The sequence below is a fragment of the Leptopilina heterotoma genome, unplaced genomic scaffold (assembly GCF_015476425.1).
Source record: "Leptopilina heterotoma isolate Lh14 unplaced genomic scaffold, ASM1547642v1 Lhet_163, whole genome shotgun sequence".
NCBI classification, from domain to species: Eukaryota; Metazoa; Arthropoda; class Insecta; order Hymenoptera; family Figitidae; genus Leptopilina; species Leptopilina heterotoma.
This window is the reverse complement of record NW_025110879.1, coordinates 1,434,685-1,461,118: the sequence shown is the minus strand read 5'-3', so window position 1 is coordinate 1,461,118 and position 26,434 is coordinate 1,434,685. Positions and strand designations below refer to the sequence as shown.

General features: G+C 29.9%; 1 protein-coding gene across 2 annotated transcripts in view; it reads left to right on the top strand.

The window, feature by feature from the left end:
• The window catches only part of LOC122498983, a 223,282-nt gene that overhangs the window by 101,375 nt on the left and 95,473 nt on the right, over positions 1 to 26,434 (top strand). For both annotated transcript variants that reach the window (XM_043607002.1, XM_043607003.1), the window contains exon 2: positions 22,011 to 22,296. In XM_043607002.1, the coding sequence (XP_043462937.1) occupies positions 22,011 to 22,296 (286 nt within the window). The remainder of the gene's footprint in view (positions 1 to 22,010; positions 22,297 to 26,434) is intronic.

Here is a 26,434-nt window from a genome sequence, read left to right as displayed (position 1 = left end):
ATATTGATCCTGATTATTTATTTACATTCACTTCTTAATGTCTGAGTATTCACTTATCTCATAATTGAATATTCACTTATTCATAAGTGAATGTAATTCACTTATTCATAAGTGAATATAATTCACTTATTTCATGTGTGAATATTCACTTATTCTACGTGGAAGAGTTTTGAAACATGGAATAAGTGAATATTCACTTAAAATAAGTGAAATTTCACTTATTCAGATTTAGAGAGTATAGGTTTATATGAATTATTATAAATAAAATTTTCAATGAGTTTAATTAAAAATTCTAAAGATCTTAGATTTTTAATAATTCAAATTCTAATAATTCAAATTCTCCTGAAATTAGATAAATTTTTTAACATATTGTATTTGATTAATTATTAAAAATAATTTATCTGTAGAAGAATTTTAGTTAAAAACACTATAAACAATTGAGTGTTGGAGAAGTTACAGATTATTGTAGAAATTTAATTATATTTTCAAAAGTAACAAAATTCTACACAGAAATTCAATTATGTTCAAAATTTTTTTAAATTCTCATCAAAATTTCAATTATCTTTATAAATAATAAAATCGTTCTCTGAAATTCAATTATTTTCCAAATTTTTAACAAGATTCTTGGCAAAATATAATGTAAGCAAAAATTTAATTACTTTCATAAATAAAAAACCTTTCACAAAAATTCAATAAGGATTTACAAATTTTTTATAAGTTTCTTCTCAATAATTCAATTATTTTTATAAATAATAAAATTCTCAGAATTTTTTTATTATTCAAAATTTCTTAGTTAATCTCAGAATTTCTTAATTATTTTTAATACAATTTTAATCGAATTCTTCGAAAAGTGTATAATTATACTTATGAATTCTATTGAAATTCGCCATAAGAATTCAATTATTTAAAAAATTTTTGATAAAACTGAAAGTAATTCATTATAAAATGGTTAATGATTATAATTGTAGTAAGAATTATTTATTTAAATATTCATATATATAATAATTAAAATAATTCGGGATTATTATGTGTAATAATTTTAGTCATAGTTTTCACTTCGTCCTTATAAGCAACAGAATATATGACACTGGCATTGATATAGTAAATTAGGAGAGTTCACACCCAGACTTCAGTGGCCGTGCGGTTTAAATGCTTCGCGTCGGGTCGTCAAGGGTGGGGGGCGTGAGTTCGATCCCACATGCGAGCGGATATTTTTCATTGTAAGTGTTATATAAAATAATAAAATTACTATATTTAATCTGTATAAGTGTTATAAATTAAAATTGTAAACATGTTTGTAAATAATGTTAAAGGCCTGTTAAAGAATGAATTTAAAAAATGTACCAATTAACGCAAATTGTTTTTTTATTAAAATTATCTTTCAATATTACTCTTTTAAATAATATTTACTGCTAGTGCAGTATATTATTTATTTGAAAATAATATAATTATTATAATAATAAGTTATTGTCATTAAATACATATACACATATATATGAATAACAATAATATTTATTATTATTAATAATTTATATTTTCACATTACATTGAATAAACGTGAGGACCGAGTAAATTTGGGTAAATTATTTAAAATTAAAAAACTGAAATATTGAAATCGAACCTAAAATTTTAAATATTAGCACTGCTCATTAGCCCTGATTAGCTCGTCCAGTCTGGACCAACGCGTGGTTCGATCGTCACTGGTCTGATTAGCCCATGGTCAGACAGTCTTTTCAGCGCCCAGTTAGAGAATAGACTGTCTTTCTGGCACCACACTAGAACCCAACAATTTTTCTACACGGGTAGCAGACAAGCTGTAGTATTTAACAAGCGCTATTGCCACGTTTACGAATTCACCTGTCATTTACAATAAATGTTAAAATAAGTTTTCAAGTTTGATGTTAAATATCTTTTAAACAAGACGGTGAAAAATTTTCATTTTTTTTCATAAAAGTTCATTTTGGTTCAATAGCGATAAAACTTTAGTTTTTCTAAAAAATCTGACGATTAGTATAAAAATTAAAAATCTGTGGTTTTCATATTGTTTTCCTATACCTTACATGTTAAAAATCGAAACTTTGATTTCATTTTTTGAGACTTACAGACGGTCAATTTTATTTTAATAGGCCTTATTTTGTAGATAAATATCCAAAGAATAATTATGTGAAATTTAAAAAAAATCTGACGAAAACGAATTTACGCGACAAATACCTTAACCCAATTTGTTATCAATTTGATCCTATTCGGGGAAAAAAAACTCCACTTGGAACGATGTTTCCGAATATCAAAAGTCATAACAAACCACTAAAAATTCAGAATAGATCCTAAATTCTCTCCCACAACAAATAAAAATCTAAAAATGCAACAATGAAAATGCATAAATACTAAAAATTCATAGCCCGTCGGAATACTTGTATGATTCAACAAAAATTAAACCGAAAGAAAAAAGAGAATCTCCCTTTTAATATAGATACAACTAAGGACGCAGGGGTCCTTCGGTTTCTTTCAGTTGTCTTAAATCACGATCTATTACCTTGCTCCTAAAAGTGTACTCAAGAATTCTTTTTTTTTCACAAGTAACACATCAAAAATGTCGTCGATCATCGTCAGGAAAAAGAACTTCTTGTACATATATACGAATATATAACTTCTCTCTATCGCTCACTTGTCTTGCAAAGATAGAGATATTTATGATGACTGCTCGATCAAGGTTGGATGATAGCGGCGCCAGTTGAGAAAGAGAGAGAGAGAGCCACCCCTTCCTGTATATTAAACAAATGCGCACTCATGAACATTCATGGATAAGCCAAATGTGTGTCGCTGAAAATTTTATCAATTTTTATCATCTTTCATGATGTTCAGCAAAGAAAAACCCGAGGGCACAACGATTATCTTCTTCATAAGATTCACCACGCCCCATTTTCTCGATAACAATCTCTCGATCAGTGCACAGATTCCCTTTTGCGTATGTACAACTTCCCTTTATCAACACCGCGCTAAAATTAAACTCATTTTCCTACTGGCGAACAATAATCGACATAATCTGTAATTAAAATACTACATCATCTGTAAAATCCCAAACTGTCAAGAATTAAGGGACCTCCCTTAAAGAGTAATTTTATAAAAGCGGAGGATTAAGAGAGAGAAATATTCTCTACTAAAGAGAGGAGAAAATTTAGAATTAAAATCATTGCTGTAAACACGATGTACATATGCGAAATATGCAACATTAATGCGTACATTAGGTGGACATTGGTGGTTATCAATGGCGGCACTTGGCAAAAGCAATTCCGAGAATTTCTTTTACTCCCAACTGCGTGGCGAGTGGTCCACTTACCATTCGCATAACTGTACTCTTGCGAACACGAATGCAAATGTGCGCTCTCCCACAAGGTGCAAATACAAATGGGGGTTGCTTTATCTTCAACAAAATTAAGTCACACCATTCCTTGTATTACTCGGACTCATTTTATCAAAACATTTTTCTTTTTTCTCTCATTTATTTTGCGAAATTGAAAGCATATAGAAATGTATACTGCACATGTTAGCATATATTGAAAAATCAATTTTGCAAAGTACTCTTTTCTGAAATCTCTAAAAAGAGTATTTCATGTCCGTTAATTTACGAAAATTGCTACAGAGCCTACATTTTACAACTTGATATACAATTTTAAACCGTTTGATTCCGTAACTGACAATTGGAAACCCAATTTGGTACTAATGTTATACACATTAACAATCTTTCTTTAATCTTCATGCTATTTTCATCTTCTTCAATCGGTTTAAGGACTCCAAAACTATTTTCATGTTCTTCCAATTCCGCACAGCACAACAAGAACAGTATAATTATCGAAAAATCCAATTCAGTAAATACCCTCACAGCATCGGGATATTCAGGATATTCCAGAGACGTCCTGGGGATATCGATTTGTTTTCGGAAGTTTGGATATCCCTGGAATATCCTCTGGATATCCATGGACGTCCCTAGGATATCCCAGAGATATTCAAACTTCCGAAAACAAATCGATATCCCCAGGACGTCTCTGGGATATCTTGAATATCCCGGTGCTGTGAGGGTAACTAAATAGAGTAAACCTACTAAAAGCAATTTCTCAGATGTTTTTCTATATAAAATTATCCTCCTAGAAATATATCTTCTCAATTAATAAACACCATAAAATATCAGAATTTCCCAGATGGAACAACAAGCATCTCACAAATCTTAATAAATAATTTCGGTGCCCATCAGATTTTTGTTGGTACACAATCGCAATGTCATACCAGCAGAAGATATTTTCCCCTCCCCCTCAAAATACATTTACCTTCCGCCCGAGGATTATAGATTCTTACAGAGTGCAAACGCCCAACAACATATATATAGTCGAAACCTACCATTTATGAAAGTATGCACATATAGTTATATAGTCGCTATGGCAATTGCAATCTACGAATACGACTCCAGATATGATGATCATGTAAACGATTCCCTGGTACACGTTTCAGTCACGAAGGTCGAGTGCTTTTCCATCACGCAATTAGGTTCTAACGAGCTGCAAGTTCTCGCTTCTTCCCTCAGGCGTCCGGTCGCCCCTTTTTTCTCTTCTTTTCCTCCTCCTCTGTTTTTTTTACAGCGGAATTGAAGAATTTACGAGCCTCGCTCTCACACTAGTAAATATACTGACGAGAGCGAACTAACACTAAAATAAATTTCAAAACTTCTTTAGAGAAACTAAAGAGAGGGTCATCCGTGAAAGTTGTCGAGACTATCAAAAACTTCACATTATGCCTATCAATTTGAACGACGTGTATTAAAATAATAAAAAGGATAAAACGGTACAAAAGTTCCTTGTATAGTTGCGTTTAGATATATCTAATTCCGTGAGAAAGAAACACTTTCAAGTATATTCACATCATATGATGCGTCAAACCGCGATGGGGTCAAATCTCAAATTGAATTCGAATTTCTCGATGCACATTTTTGTTTCTTTTTACACCCCCGGGCATTGTATTCTCAAAACCTCACTCTCTTCTTTTCTTTTTAAAACAACGAAATTGAAGAATTTACGAGCCAACTTTGCCGCATTTGCCTCTGAGACTCGGTCATCTTAACAACGACGACGACTTCGTGCCAAACAAGAGAGAGAGAGAGAGAGAGACTTTGCCGCGAGAGTTCATGTATATACGAATTTCAGAGAGCCGTTGTCCGTCCATCCGTTTATATTCACATTCGCTCTCTCTATACTCGTCCATCCCACACCCATTCTCCATGACGGTGAATTCAATGTCCATGCAAAGCAAACGGCGGCCCGAATGGCTGTCAATTATCCGTTATATACGGCCCGGGCCCTCAAACCCATCTTTTAACGATCCCCTCAAACCCCAAAAACGAAACGTTGTAACGTAACCTTTCCGAAAACGAATACTCTTTTTCTCTCTCTTTGGACATTGACATCAAGAGACGTATTATATACACAAAGAGAGAGAGAGAGAGAGAGAGAGCTTTTACCCACAAATATCTCTGGATAAAAGAAGATAGGAAACTGTTTATTCTCAAAAGAACGAATTTGCGTGCATCTCCCGCGGGGGTCTCTCTAAAATAACATCGGGAGCAAGAAATGGAATCCTCTTTCTCCTACGGGCGATAAGCCGAGTATGTAGAAATGAAGAAATTACGAAAAGGCCCCTCCGGTCTTGAAAATACCACAATCTGAATTATTCAGTGGCAATCACCTCTCTTTTCAAACTCTCAAGAGTCCATCTCGTGTATATATATATATATATATATATATATATATATATATACGTATATACACTTTAAGGAAGCGCAAAGAGAGCAAAGCGCTTCCAGCTTCTGAAAATTAACATTACCACTTCATCTCAAATGTCACTTTTCTGGATAAAGGCCCACAAGCCAATTTAATTTCGTTTCAAAATATTTCCCCCCTCCTTTCGATTAATATTAATTTTTACCTTAATCAAATAAACCCTCTTTCTCTCTCTTCTCTTTTCTTTTCTACCTTTCTCTGTATACAAACATTCGAGCCAATTTCTGTATTCATTTTAATCAAAATACTATTTTTGGCTCCTCGGACAGTAAACAAACTAACGGTGAAAAAATGCGTATTTCACAGTACAGTAAAACCTGTCAAGTTGAGACCGCTCCCTGAACCAAAATACTAAAAAGGCGCCTAATTTAAATTAAATTTTTACCAATTTTCACTAATTTTTGACTGTAAAAATAATGAAAAAACAAAATACCTAGTAGTATTAAGAGCTTTAATTATTATTTAGTTAACATAATTAACGAGTAAATAAATAATTAAAAGAATAATTAAATAATTACTCTCTAAATTTGAATAAGCGAAATTTCACTGTTTCACAGCGATAAGTACACTGAAAAAAAAAGTTCATTGAATCAAGTAAATGCATTTTCTTGACCTGATTTATTTGAAACAAACCCATATTTTCTTATTGGAAGAAATTTATTTTCTTGTGTCAAGTAATTTTGAGCATTGATCAAAGTTATTGAAATAAGAAAATATGGGTTTGACATAAGTAAATATCTTACTGTTTCAAACGAACTGTTTTACATGCGCCAAGTCTCGAAAAAGTATTGAATCAAGAATATCATGTTCTCACGTCAAGTAATTTACCTTGAGTCATTTGGTATCTTGAGTCAAATAATTTTTTTATTTCCTTTAAAGCAACTATTTATTTCATCCAACACCCATAGTCTTGAGCCAAGAAAATGGGAAGATTAATACAAGTTAATAATTGTTTCAACTCAATTAAAAATTATTTTGTTTCAAAGAAATATTAATTAATCTAAGCATTTCTTTTACTTGAAGCATTTCTATATTCTCATGTTTCAAAATCATTAATTTCTTGCGAGAATGTTATATTTTCTGGAATGAAATATTTTATTTATTCAATTCAATTAAGTGTAAGATCTTAATATAAGTAAATATTTGTTTCAAGTCGATTAAAAATTATATTCAATTAATCCCATATTTATTTGAAGAAAGAAATTCATTTTCTTGTGTCAAGTAATTATTAGCATTGAACAGAATTCTTGAATTAACAATTTAGTATTTGGCAGAACTCAATATGTAATTATTTCAACCAAATATTTTACTTTTCCGAAGTACCAAAAAGTATTGAATCTAGAATATATGTAAGCGAAATAATAAAGTATTGTCTGGAGAATTCATGTTTCTTGAATCGAATCATTTTATTTATTTGCTTTGAAACTTTTTTTTACTTAACACAATGCCGGTGTTCTTGATCCAAGAAAATATTTTTCTTCAAATGTATATGCAACTTAAATATCAGTTTTTGAAAACTGTCCATTGAGGCTAGGATGGCATAGTGGTAGCGTGACGGCTTCTGGTGCGTGCAACCCGAGTTCAATTCCTCCGACCGTGGAAAATTTTCTTTCAAGGTATATTTGTTGTATTTGTGTTAAGTATTAATTAAATGTAAATATATATGTAAAATAATAATTATTTAATTATTTAAATAAAAAATATAAATGTTAATTAATTAAATAATAAAATGTTTGACCTAAGTATTAGAAAAGATGGGATGGAGGTAAGGGGGGGGGGTAATTTAAGTAAATAATTTACTTGTATTGAGAAAGTATTTTTTTGATTGAAAACTATAAATTTTCTCAAATCAAGAAAATATTTTCTCGGACAGAGAACATACTTTCTTGATTTGATACATAAATGATTTTGAATTAATATATTCTGCATTTCTTACATGCTACTTAATTTCTTGGTAGAATTCCATATTTTCTTGGATCAAGAATATCTGTTCTTCTCACAAAATAAATGTTTTCTTCATTTAATCTTGAATTACTTGAACGAACGTTACAAAACATTGAATGAATCGAATAAAATAATTCAATCATCTATATATATTCTTAGAACAAGAAAATATTTTATTTATTTAATACATTTTATATTTCGTATAAGAAGATTAACTTCTTGGTCGAATTCCATATTTTCTTGGATCAAGAATATATGTTCTTCTCCCAAATATCCTATGTCAAGAAAATCGTTTTCTTGAATCAATACTTTAATAGTCTTGGCCGTATTCAATCCCACGATTTTCTTCAACCAAGAAAAATTTTCTTGGTTCAATACTTTTTTTTTTCAGTGTATACAACTGATTCCAAAAAGCGTATATACGATAATTAATTAGTGAAATTTCACTGATTTTTTAGCTAAATTTCACTAATTCGCAGCGTATATACGCTAATTGGAATCAGTTGTATACTTATCGCTGTTTCAGATTTAGAGAGTAAGTGAAGAAATAAAGAATTAAGCGAATAAATAATTAGTTAAGCAAAAAAATTGAATTCAGATTGCAATTTGAGAGACTGCTATATATATATTCAACAGTCTCTTGGGAGACAAGGAGTAAAAAATAAATAAAAGAACAAATAGTTTTAATAATAAATTACTCAATAATGAGAATGCGTTCTGTTATATATAGCCAAAGACAAATGAAGTCTTCTATCAAATGACAAGACAAATGAAATTCAAATGAGGATTGTCGAAACATCTGCCCGTCTCCTTTTTTACTATATACACATGAAGCCTGTCAGCTCTTTTTATTATATTCAGAAACAAAAATTGAATCGTCATTCCCATCCATCTCTTTATATAATTCGAAATTATTATTTCGCTCAAGTAATTTTTAGAGTACACTGTATTATAGACAAACGGGAAATAATTTTGGAGAAAAGAACTGAAAAAATTATAAATAAATATTATAATTGTAATAATAAATATATATATTACAATAATAACAAATAATAATAAAAAATAATGCTGATGATTTAATGGATCACTCCGAGTGAATGCAATAAGTATAAAAAAATAATAAAAAAAAATTATTAAATACCACCGAGTGATAGATTTGAATTAATACTTATTAATAATAGGGTAGGGTGGGGCATTACTATTCTTGTTTGGATTTTTGAGTCTAAAAAATGTATTTAAAAAAATAAAAAAATGAGTAGGACCATTTGAAAACTTGACTTCTTAGCTACAATTTTGCTATGTATTATTTTTCTGTAACTCGATTCTGTTCCAAACTACAGCGATTTTACGAAACCCTTTTTTTTAGGGGGACGAAACTATTCTTGCAGCTATTAATGATATAATACTAAAAAAAATATAAAAATTAATTTGTTAATTGGATGAGTTTTTCTCTTCCAATTACTTACCATTCTAACCTAAAAACAAGCACACAAAAAATACACTGTTTCGTAGTTCAATTCAATTCAATTAACCGCCCGTGCAGAAAATGCCCCACTTTGCCCAATTTAAAACAGGGTTCTGGTCGGGGCCTCGACAGTTTTCCCTATTAAAATTTTTTTTTTTAATAAAGTTTTTAGAATTCCTTTTTGTTGTAGAAGCTATTAACAATGAAAGGCAATCATTATTTTAGTTATTTAATAATTTTTTTATTTTAGGGGTTTGACTAGAATTCCTGGCCAAAACCCTAAGTGAGGTGTTCACTAGATATTAAATAGGGCTCTGATCAGGGCCTCGACAGTTTTCCTCGTTTGAATAAAGTGTAAATGAATTAAGTTGTTTAAATTAGTTCCCATAATAAAATTATAAACAATTGAAGAAATTAATTAAGCGGAGTAATTTTACTACATTTTTAAGAATTTTTTTATCTTATGGGTTTGACCAGAAATTCTGTCCAAAACCCCAAGTGAGGTGTTCACTAGATATGAAATAGGGCTCTGATCAGGGCCTCAACAGTTCTCCTCGTTTTAAAAGCATGTAAATAAATTTAATTTTTTAAAATTAACTTTTTTAAAACAGTTATTTAAGTTAAAAAAGTGTGTTCTTTTAAAACACTTTATAAAATAATTATGGTAATATATTTAAAAAACGAAAATACATAAAATTTTTTTTTCTTTAAGTACAATATTATAATAAAGTTTATTTATTAATAATAACAACTAAATTATAAATAACGAATAATAATAGTTATTAAATAATTAATTATTATACATTTATTTAAAAATAAAAATTATGAATTTAAAAAATAATAATTAATAAACAATTATTAATAATATACTTAATGAATTTTAATAATTCAACCAAATAAATGCATTGCTATACAGTCAACCAAAGGTTTGTTTGATTCAACCAAAAAATTTCTTTCAATACGTTTATTTGTATTAACCAAATGGTTATTACACTTAACCAAAAAATTTTATTTAATATAACTAAAAAATTTGTTTTTTTTAAGAGAAAAGATTTGTTTCATTCAAATAAATAGTTTTAGTAAACGTATTTGGTTCATTTAAATAAATATTTTTGTTTACTTAATTTTGTTATTTATTTTCCTCTAATAATATTTGAATTTCCTAATTTAATATTTTCTAGTACATATTATTTATTGGTTAATTTATAATTTATTATATAATTATTGATATTTTAAAATTATACATATAATAAATCATAAATTAACCAATAATATGTATACTAGAAAATATTAAATTAGGAAACTCAAACATTATTAGAGGAAAATAAATAACAATTAAGTAAAATATTATATATTTCTTCATATAAACAAAATAACTTAATTATAAAAAAACATTAAAAATATTACATTAAACATATTATATGATTTTTATACATGCACTCAGAAAAAAGTTTATTCGAAACAACCAACTGAAAACTTCACAAAATCTTTTTGTAAATATTCTTCTCACTGGTACAAATTAAATATGCAGTAAGTTTTACAATGAACACAATGCATTTATTTAACCGACACTTATAATTTTGTTTCTTTCATGTACCGATTTAACTAATAAATTTGATGCGAACGCGGACTGTAGACAAGTGAGATCGCCATTTTTAAATTCACACATGTACTCTTTGAGACAAGCAAATATTTTTGTTTGACTCAAATAAAATGATTTGGTTGAATCAAACAAATTTGTGTGTTGTGTCGAACAAATTGTATTTAACTAAACAATATTCTCTATTCAAAACACAAATTTGGTTAAATGAAACAAACAACTTCAAATAAAAAATTTCTTTCCAATAACCAAACAAATTTTACGTATTTATTAAAATGAACCAAATTTTTATTTAAATCAACAAAATTGTTTTATCGTGACAAATAAAATAGGTTAATTAAACAGTTTGGTTAAGTGAAATAAACTTTTTCTCTGAGTGAAATTAAGAAGGCAGAAAGGTGCGACAACCTTCAAAAGAAAAATGAATTAATCATAAAACCAAAAATTATATTTTTCAAAAATTTTTAAGTTTTTCTATTCATGAAATTATATTATTTTCATCATTTTCACTTTTAAATTAGTCAAAATGACTATAATACCTCATTATGTTATGTATAAATATGTTGTATATATAATGAATATGTTCATTATGTTTCTAATATAATAATATTTTTAATTACAGTAATTTTATTGTAATTTCTATTGAATAAAATTAACCTCACAAAATAGGTCAATTTTAAGAAAAACTAACGAGGCCCTGACCAGTTTTTCCCTAAGTAGGGCATTGGTCGGGAACAGCGTCACACACTAGTCGGGCACTGGTCAGTTTCTCTACCCAGAGCCACACCAGAGATCGAGAAAACTGTCCAGTACCCTATCAGGCCCACATTTTAATTTCTGCACGGGCCATGGACTTTATATTTTACAATAAATGAAGGGCTACATAAAATAAGGGGACGAACGCATGGTTGAAAGGGATAATATCAGTCAGGTAGCAGCGAGCGGCTCAAGGCTTGTCACTGCTACCCGACTGGTAGTATCCCTTCCAGGCCTCGCGTTCGTCCCCTTGTTTTATGTAGCCCTTCAAATCACAGTAAAAAGAAAATCTTATTTTAAGGCACGAAAGCTGCCTTAAATTAAGATGCAACATTTTTAAGACAGTCAATGTTGAATTTACGCACGTTTTTCGTATCCTTTAACATTATAGCAGACAGTGTTGAATTTAAGGCAGCTCTTAAATTAAGATTTACTTTTTACTGTGATGAATTTGTACAATTTAAATTATTACTATTATTTTTAAGACGTCTCATATCACACACACACATATTGACATACATACATATTACAAAAATTCAGCATTTATATAATAAATAGAATCAATATCGATCTTTCAATCGTGTCAGGAAAATATTAGAGATAACAAATATTAATTATATAATAAAAATAATAAAAAAAACTTATCGCTCAATCAGAGTCGCGATGAGTCAGGTGTTGATTGGAGACCATGTACATTAGCAGGTATGATTCTTTTTTTCCCTTAGAATTTGCAAGATCATGGAGTGTTCACTGTAAAAACAAGTGTCTCAATGTAAGACGTTTTGTCCCCACTTTTGAAACATTTGAGGTGTTTTACCTCAAAATTATTGAGGTAATACACCTCAAATGTTTCAAAAGTGGGGACAAAAACGTCTTACATTGTGACACTGTTTTTACAGTGTTGTATAAAATCGAATGTGATTACCTCTCCAGCTTCCTTTGGTTTTTTATTAAGAGGAATTAGACCTTTGAATCTTTCTGACAATAATTAGAGCGTCTCTGAATCCTTTCGCCACCAACAAATATATATTATTAAAAATCGCCACACCTATGCGTCATCGGCGATAAACATGAGGTATGGCGTGAACCGTTCTTTTCAAAGAACACAGAGCGATAGGCATAAAGATTCAAGAAATCACGTTTTCACGTTGCATAGATAGCGTTATTAAAAATCCTCCCCTCGTACCCCGATACTATCACGCAATTAGGCATGGCCTCCCATCTCTCGACTGCTCACACTTTCTTACATAGACGAATTACTCCGAAATTTCACGAAAATATTCGGACTCTCTCCAAATCGTCTGTTTCCTCATCCATCGCACTTTTATATGACAAAATTTATACATTTTTCAATTATTATTTTCTAGAATTTTAAATTATTTTTTATGAAAATATAATTGAAGCGTTTTGTGCAGAAACCGCATAAGTCCATATTTTTCGAAAATCACTTCTTTATTGAAAATTTATCTTTAAATGAAGCTTTTCAATCTGGTAAAATATTACATAAGTGACTAAACTCTAAACCCTTAAAAAAATAATTAAAATATCATTTTGTGCAGAAACAGCACAAGTCCATGATAAGCTTTATATTTATTTGTAATATTCTTGACGTATTTTAATAATTTATATTAAACATTTTGTATTATAAATAAAAACACTCATGGGAAGCAAAAAGTGACAGTGGTGACTGAATTATTTTAAAATTAGAAAATATTGAAAATTGGTTAGATTTATTCTTAAAACAATTTTATTATTTATAAAATGTTACTAAAAATTATCCAAATTTAATATTTTAAATAAATGTTATTAAATATTTCATAAAACTTTGATGTTTCACTGGATTTAATAAATTTTCTGTGTTTTTCATTTCATTTTGTGCAGAAACAGCATAAGTCCAAATGTTAATTTATTTTTTAATTTTTTATATTAAGTAGATAATTAATTAATCATATTGGATTTTTTAACTTATAGGTTAGTAGAATATAATGCAAAAAGCCGAATTAAAAAAAATCTTAACATTTACGATAAAAACAGTTTTTATTGATTCCTGAACAATTTCGAATTATGGACTTATGCTGTTTCTGCACAAAACGTTTCAATTGAATTATTACGAAGAAATTTATAAAAAATTTATAAATAATTGTAAATAATTATTTTTATAATTAATTAAATATTTATGAAAATAATTAAATGTTTGCGTACAATTTTATTAAAATTTTTTTTAAATAATTAAATTCTATTTGGGAAATTTTATTAAAATAGTAGATATTGAAAATCATTGTAATGAAAAAAATTTTTGAGAACAATTGAAATTAGGACAAGAATTTTATTGACATTTTTGAAAATAATTGAACTTTGAGGAAAATTTTTGTTATTTATAAAGATAATTGGGATTTTAACGAGAATTTTTTTTAAATTTTGGAATATAATTGAATTTTATAGAAGAATTTTATTACTTTTGAAAATAATTAAGCAAACAAATGAAAAGATAATTTCAAATTAAAAAAAAATCTTTTCCAATATAATTTCTTGATCGATTTCTAGTGAGAATTGCAAACAAATAGAAAACGTTTCCTATAACGAGACAAAATTCGCGTTATTTCATTTTTATCCCTTATACGGAACTTATTATTTAATTGCCTCAAAATCGCAAATGCCTCCAGGGATGATTGCGACTTACAAAATAAAACTTTCAACAAAACGCCACGCCACCAGGTTGTTTTCTGTTCCTCCACACATTCTCCCTTCTTCTGAGGGCGGAGATTCTGAACAACGCGCGATGAGCAACAGGCGCGAATTCTCGAGACGCGAAGGAGCCGCAGACCCAATTTTCTATATATATACGATGAGAAACAAAACTCCCTTCCCTATATATAGGAAGGGGGGAAAAGGAATTTTTTTTAGTCAAACCATAAGAGAGAGAAAGAGAGAGCGCGCACAAACTAACTGAAATCACTGTGGAATTCGTCGTCGAAGGACTTACAACATTAAAGTGACCGTCGTCTCTAAAAATGTATTATCGTGAGAACGAAACCGCGTGTGATTTTCAGACAAAAGCACTTGAGTGCGAAAAAAAAGAAGGGCTTGGAGAGGGGGGAGGGAAAAAAAGGAGAAATGAGAGAATCGAGTTCTCACTCCCGTATCATGATCTCTCTCCGCAGGTTTTTAGTGAGCAAAAGCGTGTTAAAAAAAAAGAAGACGAAGAAGAAGAAAGATTGTGTGAGGAAAAACCACTCTATTCAACACATTTTTAAGTCAAATGCAACGAGAGATAAATGCAATTAATTTACATATTACAAGTGTTCTACATGCTACCACTATTTTTCAAATTTACACCTATTTTACAACTATTTTTGCAAATTAAATTTAGCAAAATTTTAATTGATTATCGGAATGGTAAATTTCAATTAATTACACTTCGGAAAATTTACATTTAGCGAATCATTACACACTAAAAAAAAAAGTTTTACTTCCAGCCTATTTTTGAGGCTGAATTTAAGATGTAAACGGAGTCAGCCCCGTTAAACAAGGACAGACTTATGTGAAATACATAGGCTGAATTTAAGGTGTAAACGGAGTCAGACTTTTTTTTCCTGTGTAGTTTTGAACGTTCAAATGAACGAAATATTTTTTATTAAATATCACATTTATAAATATATTTATAAAATATAATATAAATATTTCATTATTATAAGTAGCATTTAATAATTATAAGTAAATAGAAACAGAACTCACGATTATTGCAGAAATTGTAGATAATTTTTAAAGGTCTCACCTGTAACAGAAAAAAACAATTATTATAGTTATTTACGTGACATAATTAAATATTTTTTTTCCTATTATATTTATTCTATTTTGTTAATATAAATTAATATTATATTAAAAAATGTAAACATTTAATTATATTGTAATTATAACAATAATTATTTATCTTAACTTTTGAATAGAATAGAATATGCATCGAATAGAAAATTACCATCATAATAGTCATAACCACATAGAAAATTTCATTTCAAAATATAATTAGCTAGGGAATTTTTTGTAATAGGGGGGGGGGTAATCATCATAAAATGGAAATTATAACTGAATTTATTAATAAAGTCATCATTTTTATCAATAATTCTAAATTTATCGTTTTGTTGCTGACTGCATACAATAAAAACCATTAATCAACTGCTTTTTGAATTTTGACAATCATTAAAAATAAAAATAAATAAATAAACCCCTCGCAAAATAACCCAGAGAGACTATATTGACTTAACCTTTAGAAGGTATCTCACAAATCATTCTCCTCTATTCGAGAGCGTCGCTGACAAAAGTTTTTTACACCCCTCAACTTTTATTTCTTTCAAGAAAAATTATTTGACTCTCTTTCATCAACTAACAACTTTCGTTCTCTAAACAAACCGAAGAAAAAGCCTAAAAATTAAAAAAACTTTATTCGAAAAGATTTTTCTTGTTTTCTTTTAATTAAAAAATAGTTTTCTAAAGTGGATTTTCCTTTTAGTGTTTTATAACAAAAAAATATTAATTATTAATATTCATATTACAGTTGGATAATATATTGTTAATTATTATTATTAATACATTTTTGGTTGTTATTATTTTATTATCCAAAATTTTACAAAACTCAATTTTGGAATTCACTCGAAAAGAAAAAATTGTCCATTTATCAATAATAATAATTTGTAGCCAAAATTGCTGACGTTCTGAAAGTCAAGACAGTTAATAGGTTCGCCCGCTGGCATGTTTGATAGATACTCTCTTGGAATATTACTAACATTTATAAATAAATATATATGGCTAACTGCAACGGCGTTTTTCAAAATATAAAACGAGACTGGGCACTCAAATAGTGCGGTGTGCTCGTAAATGCCAAAACGTATAATAATTATAACGAGAGGTTCCTGGAAGATATCGTCGAATATAATAGGTATCGAATGCCATGTATGTGTCCAAATTGAAAGCAAAAAAAAAAACAAGAAAAATGAGAGAAAAAATAAACGTGAGAAAACAAGGGTGAGCCGCTTATATATTATAGTCGCTGACCAGATGCTGCAAATCAAATATATAGCGCCGACTATTTTTTAGGAGTACATAAAAGTGAAAGCTTTTCATTCAAATAAAAAGCGTTCAATATTTTTTCTTGTTCACCCTTCTATTACTGTATTGATTCTGATGATTCTTTTTTTTATCGTTATTATTTTTCATGGTTCTGGTTATTATATTTATACCTTAAAATATCAATGAACTAAAAACACTAAATAAATAAAATTTAAAATCCTGTTCACTATTCAATAAATAAATAAATTTATCAAAAAATGCATTTGAAAAAATAAACTAATATTAAAAAATTAAATTTCGAAAAATTAAATAATAATACAAAAATTATGTTTGGAAAAATAAAATAGTACCTAATAAAAAAATTACATTTAACAAAATTTTTAAATTACATAATATAATTTACCTCAATTTTCTCTAAAATTTCTTATTTTTGTTATTTTGTTATATTTTAACTGACTTTTAATTTGCTATATTTTAATATATTCCTTAATTCTTAATTAGTCCTATTTAATTGTTTAATTAGCCCCATTTAATTTCTTTATTCATCCAATTAATTTCTTACTTGTCATGTTTTAACAAATTATTCAAGTAAATAATGTTTTTAATTTTTTGAATATACGGTCAACTTCATAAAGCTGTTCTTTATTTAGAACGAAATTTAATTTTCATAACTGTTTCACTTGATATAATTTTCTTGAATTCCATTTAAAGTCCAAATAATTTTTGACACTAAACAAAATTTGGTTAAATGACAAATTTGCTAGTCACTCAGAGCCAACTTCAATTATCAATATCAAAAATCACTGCAATTATTATTTCCAGGCCAAATAAATAAATTTACAATTAATAAATTTCCTGTCAATAAAAATTCAACAAATGACGTTTCAATTATAATAATAATTTAATTAATAAATTTTTAGTCAATAAAAATTCAATTCCAGTCAATAAAAATCCAATTATAGATAATTTTCAATTGATAAAAATCCAATTAACAAATTTCCAGTAGAAACAATCAATTAAGAAAATATACTAATTACCACAAACAATCTAATTAATTACCGAAATAATAGAACCAAAACACAATGTATCTTCCAAAACAAAAAGCTCCTCTTTCAAAAAAAAAGAAAATCCCCAACGATGACTCTGGAAAAAAATTAATTAAATTTAAATATTCATTCATCTCGTTCAAATACGAATTTATTAATAAATTCCATCAATTTTTATTTGTCAGGAAAAGTTCAATAAAACTGAAGACGTCGGATGATGAAGTAAAAAAAGGACGAAGAATAAAGATATTTTCCATTCTTGTCGGACATTGCCCCTCTTTATCATCGCATATACACACCCATTGTAACTGAAAATTTTTCATTACCTTCATAATAGGTGAGAAAAAATAATCGGGACACAATATATGTATATATCAAGGAAGTGTATGCAAGTGCGGCATGGATTGCATTACAGTAACCCTGAAAGGGAATGACAGGCAATGTCCCTCCTCCTCCACCTCCCTAAGGAAGATGATGGTGATCCAGTCAAGAATTCGTGTCACGCGTTCACGTCAAAGAAAATCTTGAATACAACGGGTCTTTAATTGCGCTGATATCACGGTAATTAAAGCGATCAATGCGTTTCATTATAGTCATCGTCACGCGGTCCATTCGACAAGTATCAACCCATCTTTATGCGGCCTCACGCAATTTTTAATTCTTTTTTTTCGTGAAAACTTATTTTTCTTTTTTTCTTCATTTTAGAAAATTTATTTGTTCTCTTTACGAACTATTGCTTCGGTTAATTAATTAATTTTTATTTTCTTACTTTGTATTTTTTTTCTACTATTTATATTGGAAAACTTATTGTATTTGTTTCAAATAAAATATATTTGGTTCAAATGAAATATAAATTTAGTTCGAATAAATTTTTTTTGTTCAAATAAATTATATTTGGTTCAAATCAAATATAATTTAAACCATAAAAACCAAGTTAAACACATTCTTTTTTCTTTCTAATAATGAAAAAAATTTATTAATAAAATATAAATTCCATAGAAATGCAATCTACATAATAATTATAATTTTATAAAATAATAAACGATATACTTAAATAAATTAATTAAACAAAATAATTAAATAAAACAATTAAACAATAAAATAATTTTTAAAAAAATAAAATATCACTTCTTTTGTGGAAAGTTACTTTTTTTCTTAACATTTCAGAAAACTTATTTTTTCTCTTTCACACCAAAAAAAATACGGAAATTCCAAACGGATGTCCGGAAATTTCAATAAAATACCCGTAAAAACTTTTTATTTTGGTATTCGCACAAAGAGGAGGGGAGGGAGGGGGGGAGAAAAGTACTTCTGCTTCAAATTACGAAGTTGTTTCAACCAGACCTCGCGTCCAGGTTCTCTCGATTTCCTCGCTAAATTATAGTGCTCGCTACAAATTGACTTTCAGGGAGAGATCGAAGAAACATTCCATGAGACAATCGGCATTCCTTTTAAACAGAAATATATCGACAAATTTCTCGTACACTCTCTTGCTTTAATTCAACTTCGATTTACCAAACAAAAAAAAATATATATATATAAATAAAAAACGAAAAAGTCTATAGTAAAAAATATTATTTACTTTTAATACTAAATATTAATATTCAATTCCAATTTCAATGAAATTTCAAAATTAAACTAATATTCATATCATAATTTAATTTTGAACATTATTGTTTAATTTTAAAAGTAATATTTCCTTTCAATATTGATCATTGTTATTTAATTTAGTATGAAGTATTAATATTTAATTGTAATATTAACAATTTTTAATTTTTTTATTTAATTATTAAAACTCCGAAAAAGGAAAAGGGAATCACATTGAGAGAAGCGATCCCCCACTTCGAGTTCGGCAGAGCGAAAGTGGAGGGGGAAACGGCTGCAAGGTGGGGCAACGCTTCTCGTAGCTCATACTAACTCTACTCTTATACTTGTGTACAAAACCTGATTTTATACAAGGAATGAAAAAATGACTAATATCTTGGGAATATATCGGTGTCGGGGAGTAAATTCCCTCTCCTTGAATCATTAAATGCATTACTGTTGCTTCAGGGCAATCGAATATCCACAACTGATGGTATGACCCAATACTTCTTCACACGTGACAGCACAGGTGTATTTGATATACTTTATAGTCTCTAATGGCAGAACGGACAAGGTGGTGTTATAAATAATGCGTTTCACGCCGATAACTGTCTTAAGTAGATGGTAACGAATCTTTAAGCAGGTCGTCCGTTCAAGTCTTCGGGTAATATAACATCTTGTCTGGACCACTTTGGGTTTAAACAGGGTGCACCTAGACAATCTCTCTACATTTTACTCTGTCTCTCTCTTATCCTCTTTCTCTATTTTATTCTTTTTCTTTATATTCTTCTCTCTCCCTCTTTCATTTTCCCTCAAACGCACTTCGAGATAATACTTTCGATATACAAACACTGCAGCATCAGTGATTTTCCTGTCTTACGTTAAACATGACGAACGATCTTCCTTTGAGTGTGCGCTTTTTTCCACTTCTAAGAATTTCCTGGACGTATAAACGTTGAATTATAAACGATAAGTTACCGGAGCTACCTTAAATCATCGCCTCAATTCGTGCCAACTCCTTATAAATAAAACGCCTCTACTCTAACTCTTGGCCTCGCTCTTGGCCTCACTTTTAGCTCAAAACGATTTCTTTTTCAATTCAAAAAAAGATTTCTGTTCATTCCAAAAGAAATTTCATTATACGTAAAAAATCTAGTATTATAAAAAGATGTTTTTTTCTTCACCCTTCGGATGATCAGGTCAGGAAATTCTCTTGATGTCTATATGTATACTTGATTTAGAGATCAAGTGGCTATATTAGAAAAAATTTGCTGAAACATTGTTATGAATACAACCAACTTCAGTAAAATTGGAATTCCCTGCCCATTAAAAAGTCATGTTTTCAAATCATGACGAGCAACAATAATTTGATGAGAGGCAATTTTTCCCTTCAAAAAAGAAAAAAAACTGCCACATCATTACAAATTTTGATATATCTAAAGAGAAAACTAATCATCTAGTCAGCACCTCTCAGTATTCAAAAGAAAAGCCCCCCTCACTGAGTGATTCACATTTGTAAAATAGAACGAGAATTGAAATCCCATGTCACTGTTTATCAATGATTAAAAAATCGGGGTCACTCCATTTAGGAGGAAAAACAAAAAAAATCACTAGTATAGCAGAGAATCATTGGAATTTCTACTAAAATATTAATTATTATCGTAGAAGTTACGAATTTTCTACGAAGCGTTTCATTATTTCCTTAAAAATCGGAAGTTGTCCCAGAGAGGAACAACTCTTTTCTCACAGAAAGAAGAAAAGAATTTTTACGTAGAACCTCCGAATTTTCTAGGAAAATATTCATAATTTCCGTAGGAATTCCGAGTTGTCCCAGAAAGGAACAACTCATTTCTCCCAGGAAAAGAGAAAAAGTAGAACAACTCCTTTGTTTGCAGTGTCGCAAAAATAAAAACTCTCCAGCATATGTTTAACCTACGAGCTAGAAAAACAAGCATCAAAATCTTTTAGAAGCACTCAAAACTTGGGTGGTATTTTCGAGTATCCAATAATAAAAGAGACGAAAAACAGAAATCAAACAATGACAGAATCACACATTACTCTGTTAATATTTCCCGAAAACTGAGAAGTTTAAAAAAAAAACTTTCGACTACAGCAACTTTGACTCATCCTGACTCTTCTCTCCAGCACTAAACGTATATAACCTCTCGAGTATATTTGTTTAGGTTTCAAACGGTTTATATCTCAAAATATTATATTAGGACCGAAGGGTTCTTTTAACCGCGCACAGTCAAAGCCTAATTGACATTTTATAACCCAGGTGTTAATTGGGAAAGAATTCACGACTCTAATGATATTTTCAAACAATTCTAGTTTAACAAAAAAAACATTTAAATGAAATAAATGTTAATTCCGGTAAAACAATTCGAGAACTTTGTGGCTTTTCCATTCTTACGGACAAGATCAGAAAAATCGTTATTATCCCACATGGACAAAATGACACTTTTAGATAGTTGAATGACTTTTACTCCCTTGTTGCTTAATATACTATATTTTACTTCTTAAACCGTTTTTTGTTTAATAAATATTCAATGCTTTCTTCATCCTTTTCACACTTTCGATTCGTTTATTTGTCTCAAATTGATATCTGCAAAAAAACTGTGTTGGTTAAATTGCCTCTGAATCCAAATGTTAGCAAAAAATATCAATTAACGAATATCATGAAACGAGAAGATAAATGACTAACAATATCTAAATTTGTGTTACAGGTGACAGTGAGCGGTGCAAGTGCAACAAGTACAAATAGTGTAAATCCGAGTGTAAACGACATGGACTGGTTCGCCGGTGTTGCAGAGGAGGAGTTGTTGTATTATACAGGGAGTAGTAATGACGTAGATTCCTTATGGGCTGTGATAGGAAGTTTCGTTCCACCTCCACCCAGACCGCCTTATCTACCGGAAGAGGGAATCGCAACCGACGGACTAACCACCTGTGACCTTTGTTCCTGGGCATTAAGAAACGACAGGCATTCATTTTCTCTAGACGGTACACTAGGTGAGTTACTTCTTCTTGATAATTTCCCCATTATCAAGTTACATTCAAATAATTTCTGTCCATTTAATTTCACACGCTGAGACTTCGGACTCGATAATTAATTTTAACAAAGCAGCAAAAAGTAGCTTTCAAACTGAAAAAACAAATGCGAGTTACACTCACACTAAAATCTAGGGTTCCGTACACCAAAATTAAACTCCTTTTTTAGAAAAAAATATATGGGGAAGAAATATGATTGATTAAAAGAAATAAATACAAATTAGGAAAGAAAGAAATCGATTAAATAACAATACCCCCCCCCCCTTTTTTTTAAATACTACTTATATAAACCTATTGAGATGAAATTCATGTACATAATCTCACACCAAGATTACAAGAAAAATATAGTATTATTCTATAATGTAAGTATAATGCCTGTACCTTCAATATTTTTCTTGCAGTGTGAATCAGTTATTTTTAAATTTTAACTGATTCAAATTTAGAGAGTGAGGCAAAAAACGGATCAAAATTGTTGCATCTGCAACAATTTTAATTCGTTTTTTGACTTAATTTGCCATCCTTAGAAAAACTGTTATTCAAATAAAAAATGTAAGAAAGCAAAAAGTAAAAGAATTCTTAATTTACAACTTTCGATTATCGATATCTTATTTACGAGGAAGCTATAAATCTGATCAATTTCTTATCAAGTTTACGACGTGAATTTGAGTTTGCAACAGTGTTGCAGTACACGCAAACATTAATTCAAGAAATAAGTTTTCACATAAACATGCACGCATATATACAGAGAGGAGGAAAAAGAAGAAGAAGAAGAAGAAGAAGACAAGGAATGACTAAGCTCTCGAGAGCTCTCTTCTAGGATAAAGTGAATAATCATCTGCGCGTTTATGTTGACTGCGTATCCGATGGCGATACTTTGGCTCCTCCACTGCGAAGAATTGACTTTCACGATGGATAGGAAGAAAATAAGGGAATTCATTGGCCGAGGGCAATATAACGTCATTCAAGTATTATTCCTTGACAATATAAGGCGATGGCGAGATGCAAAACGTGCGATATAGAGACGAGAGAGAGAGAGAGAGAATATGTATGTAGAACATACGAACTCATCTACCAAACATGATGTATCTCGATGACACCCCAACCACTTTAGACAGCCGACATTTATAACACGACTTCCACTCTCTTGGTTCTTGTCTCTCGCTCATCCTTGTAGCTCTTATCTCTCTTCTCTCTCGCGTTTTACTCTTTTTTCCTCTTACTCTCTTCTCTCTCGCACAATCAAGTTCCGAACTCATAAAACAAGATAAATTTTTGACACCTACGTCAAACAGCAATTCAGCGTAATCTCACACATATTTTTATTGTCAATTTAAAAAGACATTCGCTTTCATCGCGACGGAATAATCGAGCATAATGGATTTTTCAAGCTCCCAAAAATTAATCACAACCATATTTGATGAATTTTGTTTTTCATTTCAAGAAAAAGAATGTAACTTTTTGCTTTTTGTCATAACAAAAAATTATGTATTATGTATTATGTATTAATTATGTATTATGTATTTTTTTTATAACAAAAAAGCAAAGAATTTTTAATTCTCGAATCATTAAAAGCAAAATAGATTCTTTTCAATATGTATATCGAACAGAATTCCTCAATAATTGCTTTACCGTTTTTTAGGGTCATCATTATGTTGATTCTCGCTTTGGGATCAATAACCGCCAACGACAATTATTATACACTACAACCTTGTTTACTTCCTCTTTATTTTATTTCCCCTCTTAAAAGCACCAGTTTCAACAATAAATATTCTTTTTCTTCTGTATGCCGCATGTACAAACCAAAAAGCGGATAATATCTCTCCTAAGTATCAAATTTTATAACTTCTCATCCTTTAAACTTTTTAAATATCACTTTCTTGTATATCCGCGCACAGTAGTAAATTCACATTTTAACTTTCTTCCTATGACTAAAGTATTTTTCATCATCATCATTTTTTTTACTCTGTCTACACTTTACACCTGTAAAGTATATACTCGGAGCCAATAAAATATTTCAAATTTACTCGTGCCTACTCTTATACCCCACATGTGTTTGCTTATGGAAATTGAGAACCTTTACAGATATATTGAAGATCATCTCAAATATTACAAGTATCTGCACTTTTTTTTCGCCGCCAAAGTATAATAATACCAGAAAAGGTCGAAGCAAACATCCAAACTTTAACTGCGTGTTTATTCATTAAACAATTTGGTTTGTTTATTATTACGTGATGCTCCAAGTGCTACAGCATCAGGTGTTCTTTTTTCTGGTCCATTCATAAAATTAACCTAATATATTTTCAACGTAGCTTCTCCAATAATTTTACGAATTCCCTTATTTAGTATGATTATGACGTATATAGAACGGAAGAAATATATAATAATCACTAGAATACTATAATATAGTTACCGTCTTCGTGCACCTGCCATCCACATGATACAGGACCGTTTATCTTTATTTATAATGAAACAATTAAATTAAACTCCAATAGTTTGGTAGTAGAGAAGAAAAATAAATTTTTATGGGATCGTAAAAAATATTTATGATTCCCAATATATATCCCAACCTTTCAATTCACCCCATATCAGAACGTTAATCATCTAATATACCAAAGTCATAAAAATGTCACACACAATATTCAGAATCAAATTTTTAACGGCATTAATTTATTGAAATCCGTTACAAAACCATTTCACCAATTAAATTATTTGTCAATATTAGACAATGGAGACGAAATTGAAATAAAACTATCTCTCTAAATCCAAAGTCAAGAAAATTAATCCTATTCACTTTTGTAAGAATATTTTTAGTCGCATATTTCACTAAAATGATGTATAAAAAATTATAACACTGAACAAAAAGGCTATTATTATTATTATTATTATTATTATTTTTTTTTTGTTTTTTTTTGCTTAGGGACTTTTGCGAAATCTGCCTACAGATACCTCGGATTCCGCACTCCAAGGTTATGTGGGGTTGGTCAAATGAAACAAAAGAAAATATTAAAAAAAAAGATAAATAAATAAATGTTATAATAAATTTAATAAACTGGCGACCTACTACCAGCCAGACCCACTAAAACCCGTAACCCTTCTTCTGGAGCCCTTTACCCTCCCTCGGAACTGTCGTAAGACTTTAGCCTTCGAGGGTGGCGCTCCAACTCTGTCGCTAATGCGACTTTCTTCTTCTCACTGCGATTTTCCTGCGTTCCTAGTTAAAAAGATGATTAAAACTATTTCATAGTCTAAGCGGAATCTACAGCACAACAATAATAAAAAAAAAACAAAATTATTTAAGAAGTGTTAAAAGTCAAAAGATAAAATCGCAAACGGATATAAAAAAGAAAAGAAAATAAAAAAAAAGTAAACAGGTATATAACGTTGAAAAGACAAAACTGTACAAAAATAAATAAAAACAAAACAAAACAAATTAAAAAATGTAGAAGGACAAATAAATCACAAAATAAATTAATAAGAAACGAACAAACAAATTTGAAAGCTGTTTAAATTACGCTTTTTTGGCGGCCGTCGAGATCCTTCCTCGACATAACCGAGATTATGAAGTTCTCGACTTGCCGCCAATTCTCTTCTGACTGGGTCATCAGCGATACCATGTTCTCCGGTGTAACTTGACTGTTTACACCTTCGAACATGGCCCGCCTCTCCAAGTCCCATTTTCTGCATGAGAAGAGGGTGTGCTCCGCGTTGTCCTCAGGGAACTGGCAATATGCACACACCTCGTCCTCGCGTAATTTAAAGCGACACAGGTACGAGTTAAAACACCTGTGACCTGTGAGCGCCTGAGTCAAATAATAGGAAACCTGACAGTGTTTCCTATTTATCCAGGTGGCGAGTGCCGGGATAAGGCGATAAGTCCATCGACCTTTTTCCTCACCATCCCATCTTTCTTGCCATCTTTCTATGAGTCTGTGCCTCGCTTCTTTGCGGATCAGGCCCTTGCTTGGTCTTAATTCCTCATCCAAGGAACTGCTTTCTTTAGAAAAGAGAAACATTTCTTCCCTTTCTCTCGCCAAAAGATCTGCTGGCGGGACACTTGCAAGGACCTGCACAGCACTCGTAGATACCGTCTTATATGCAG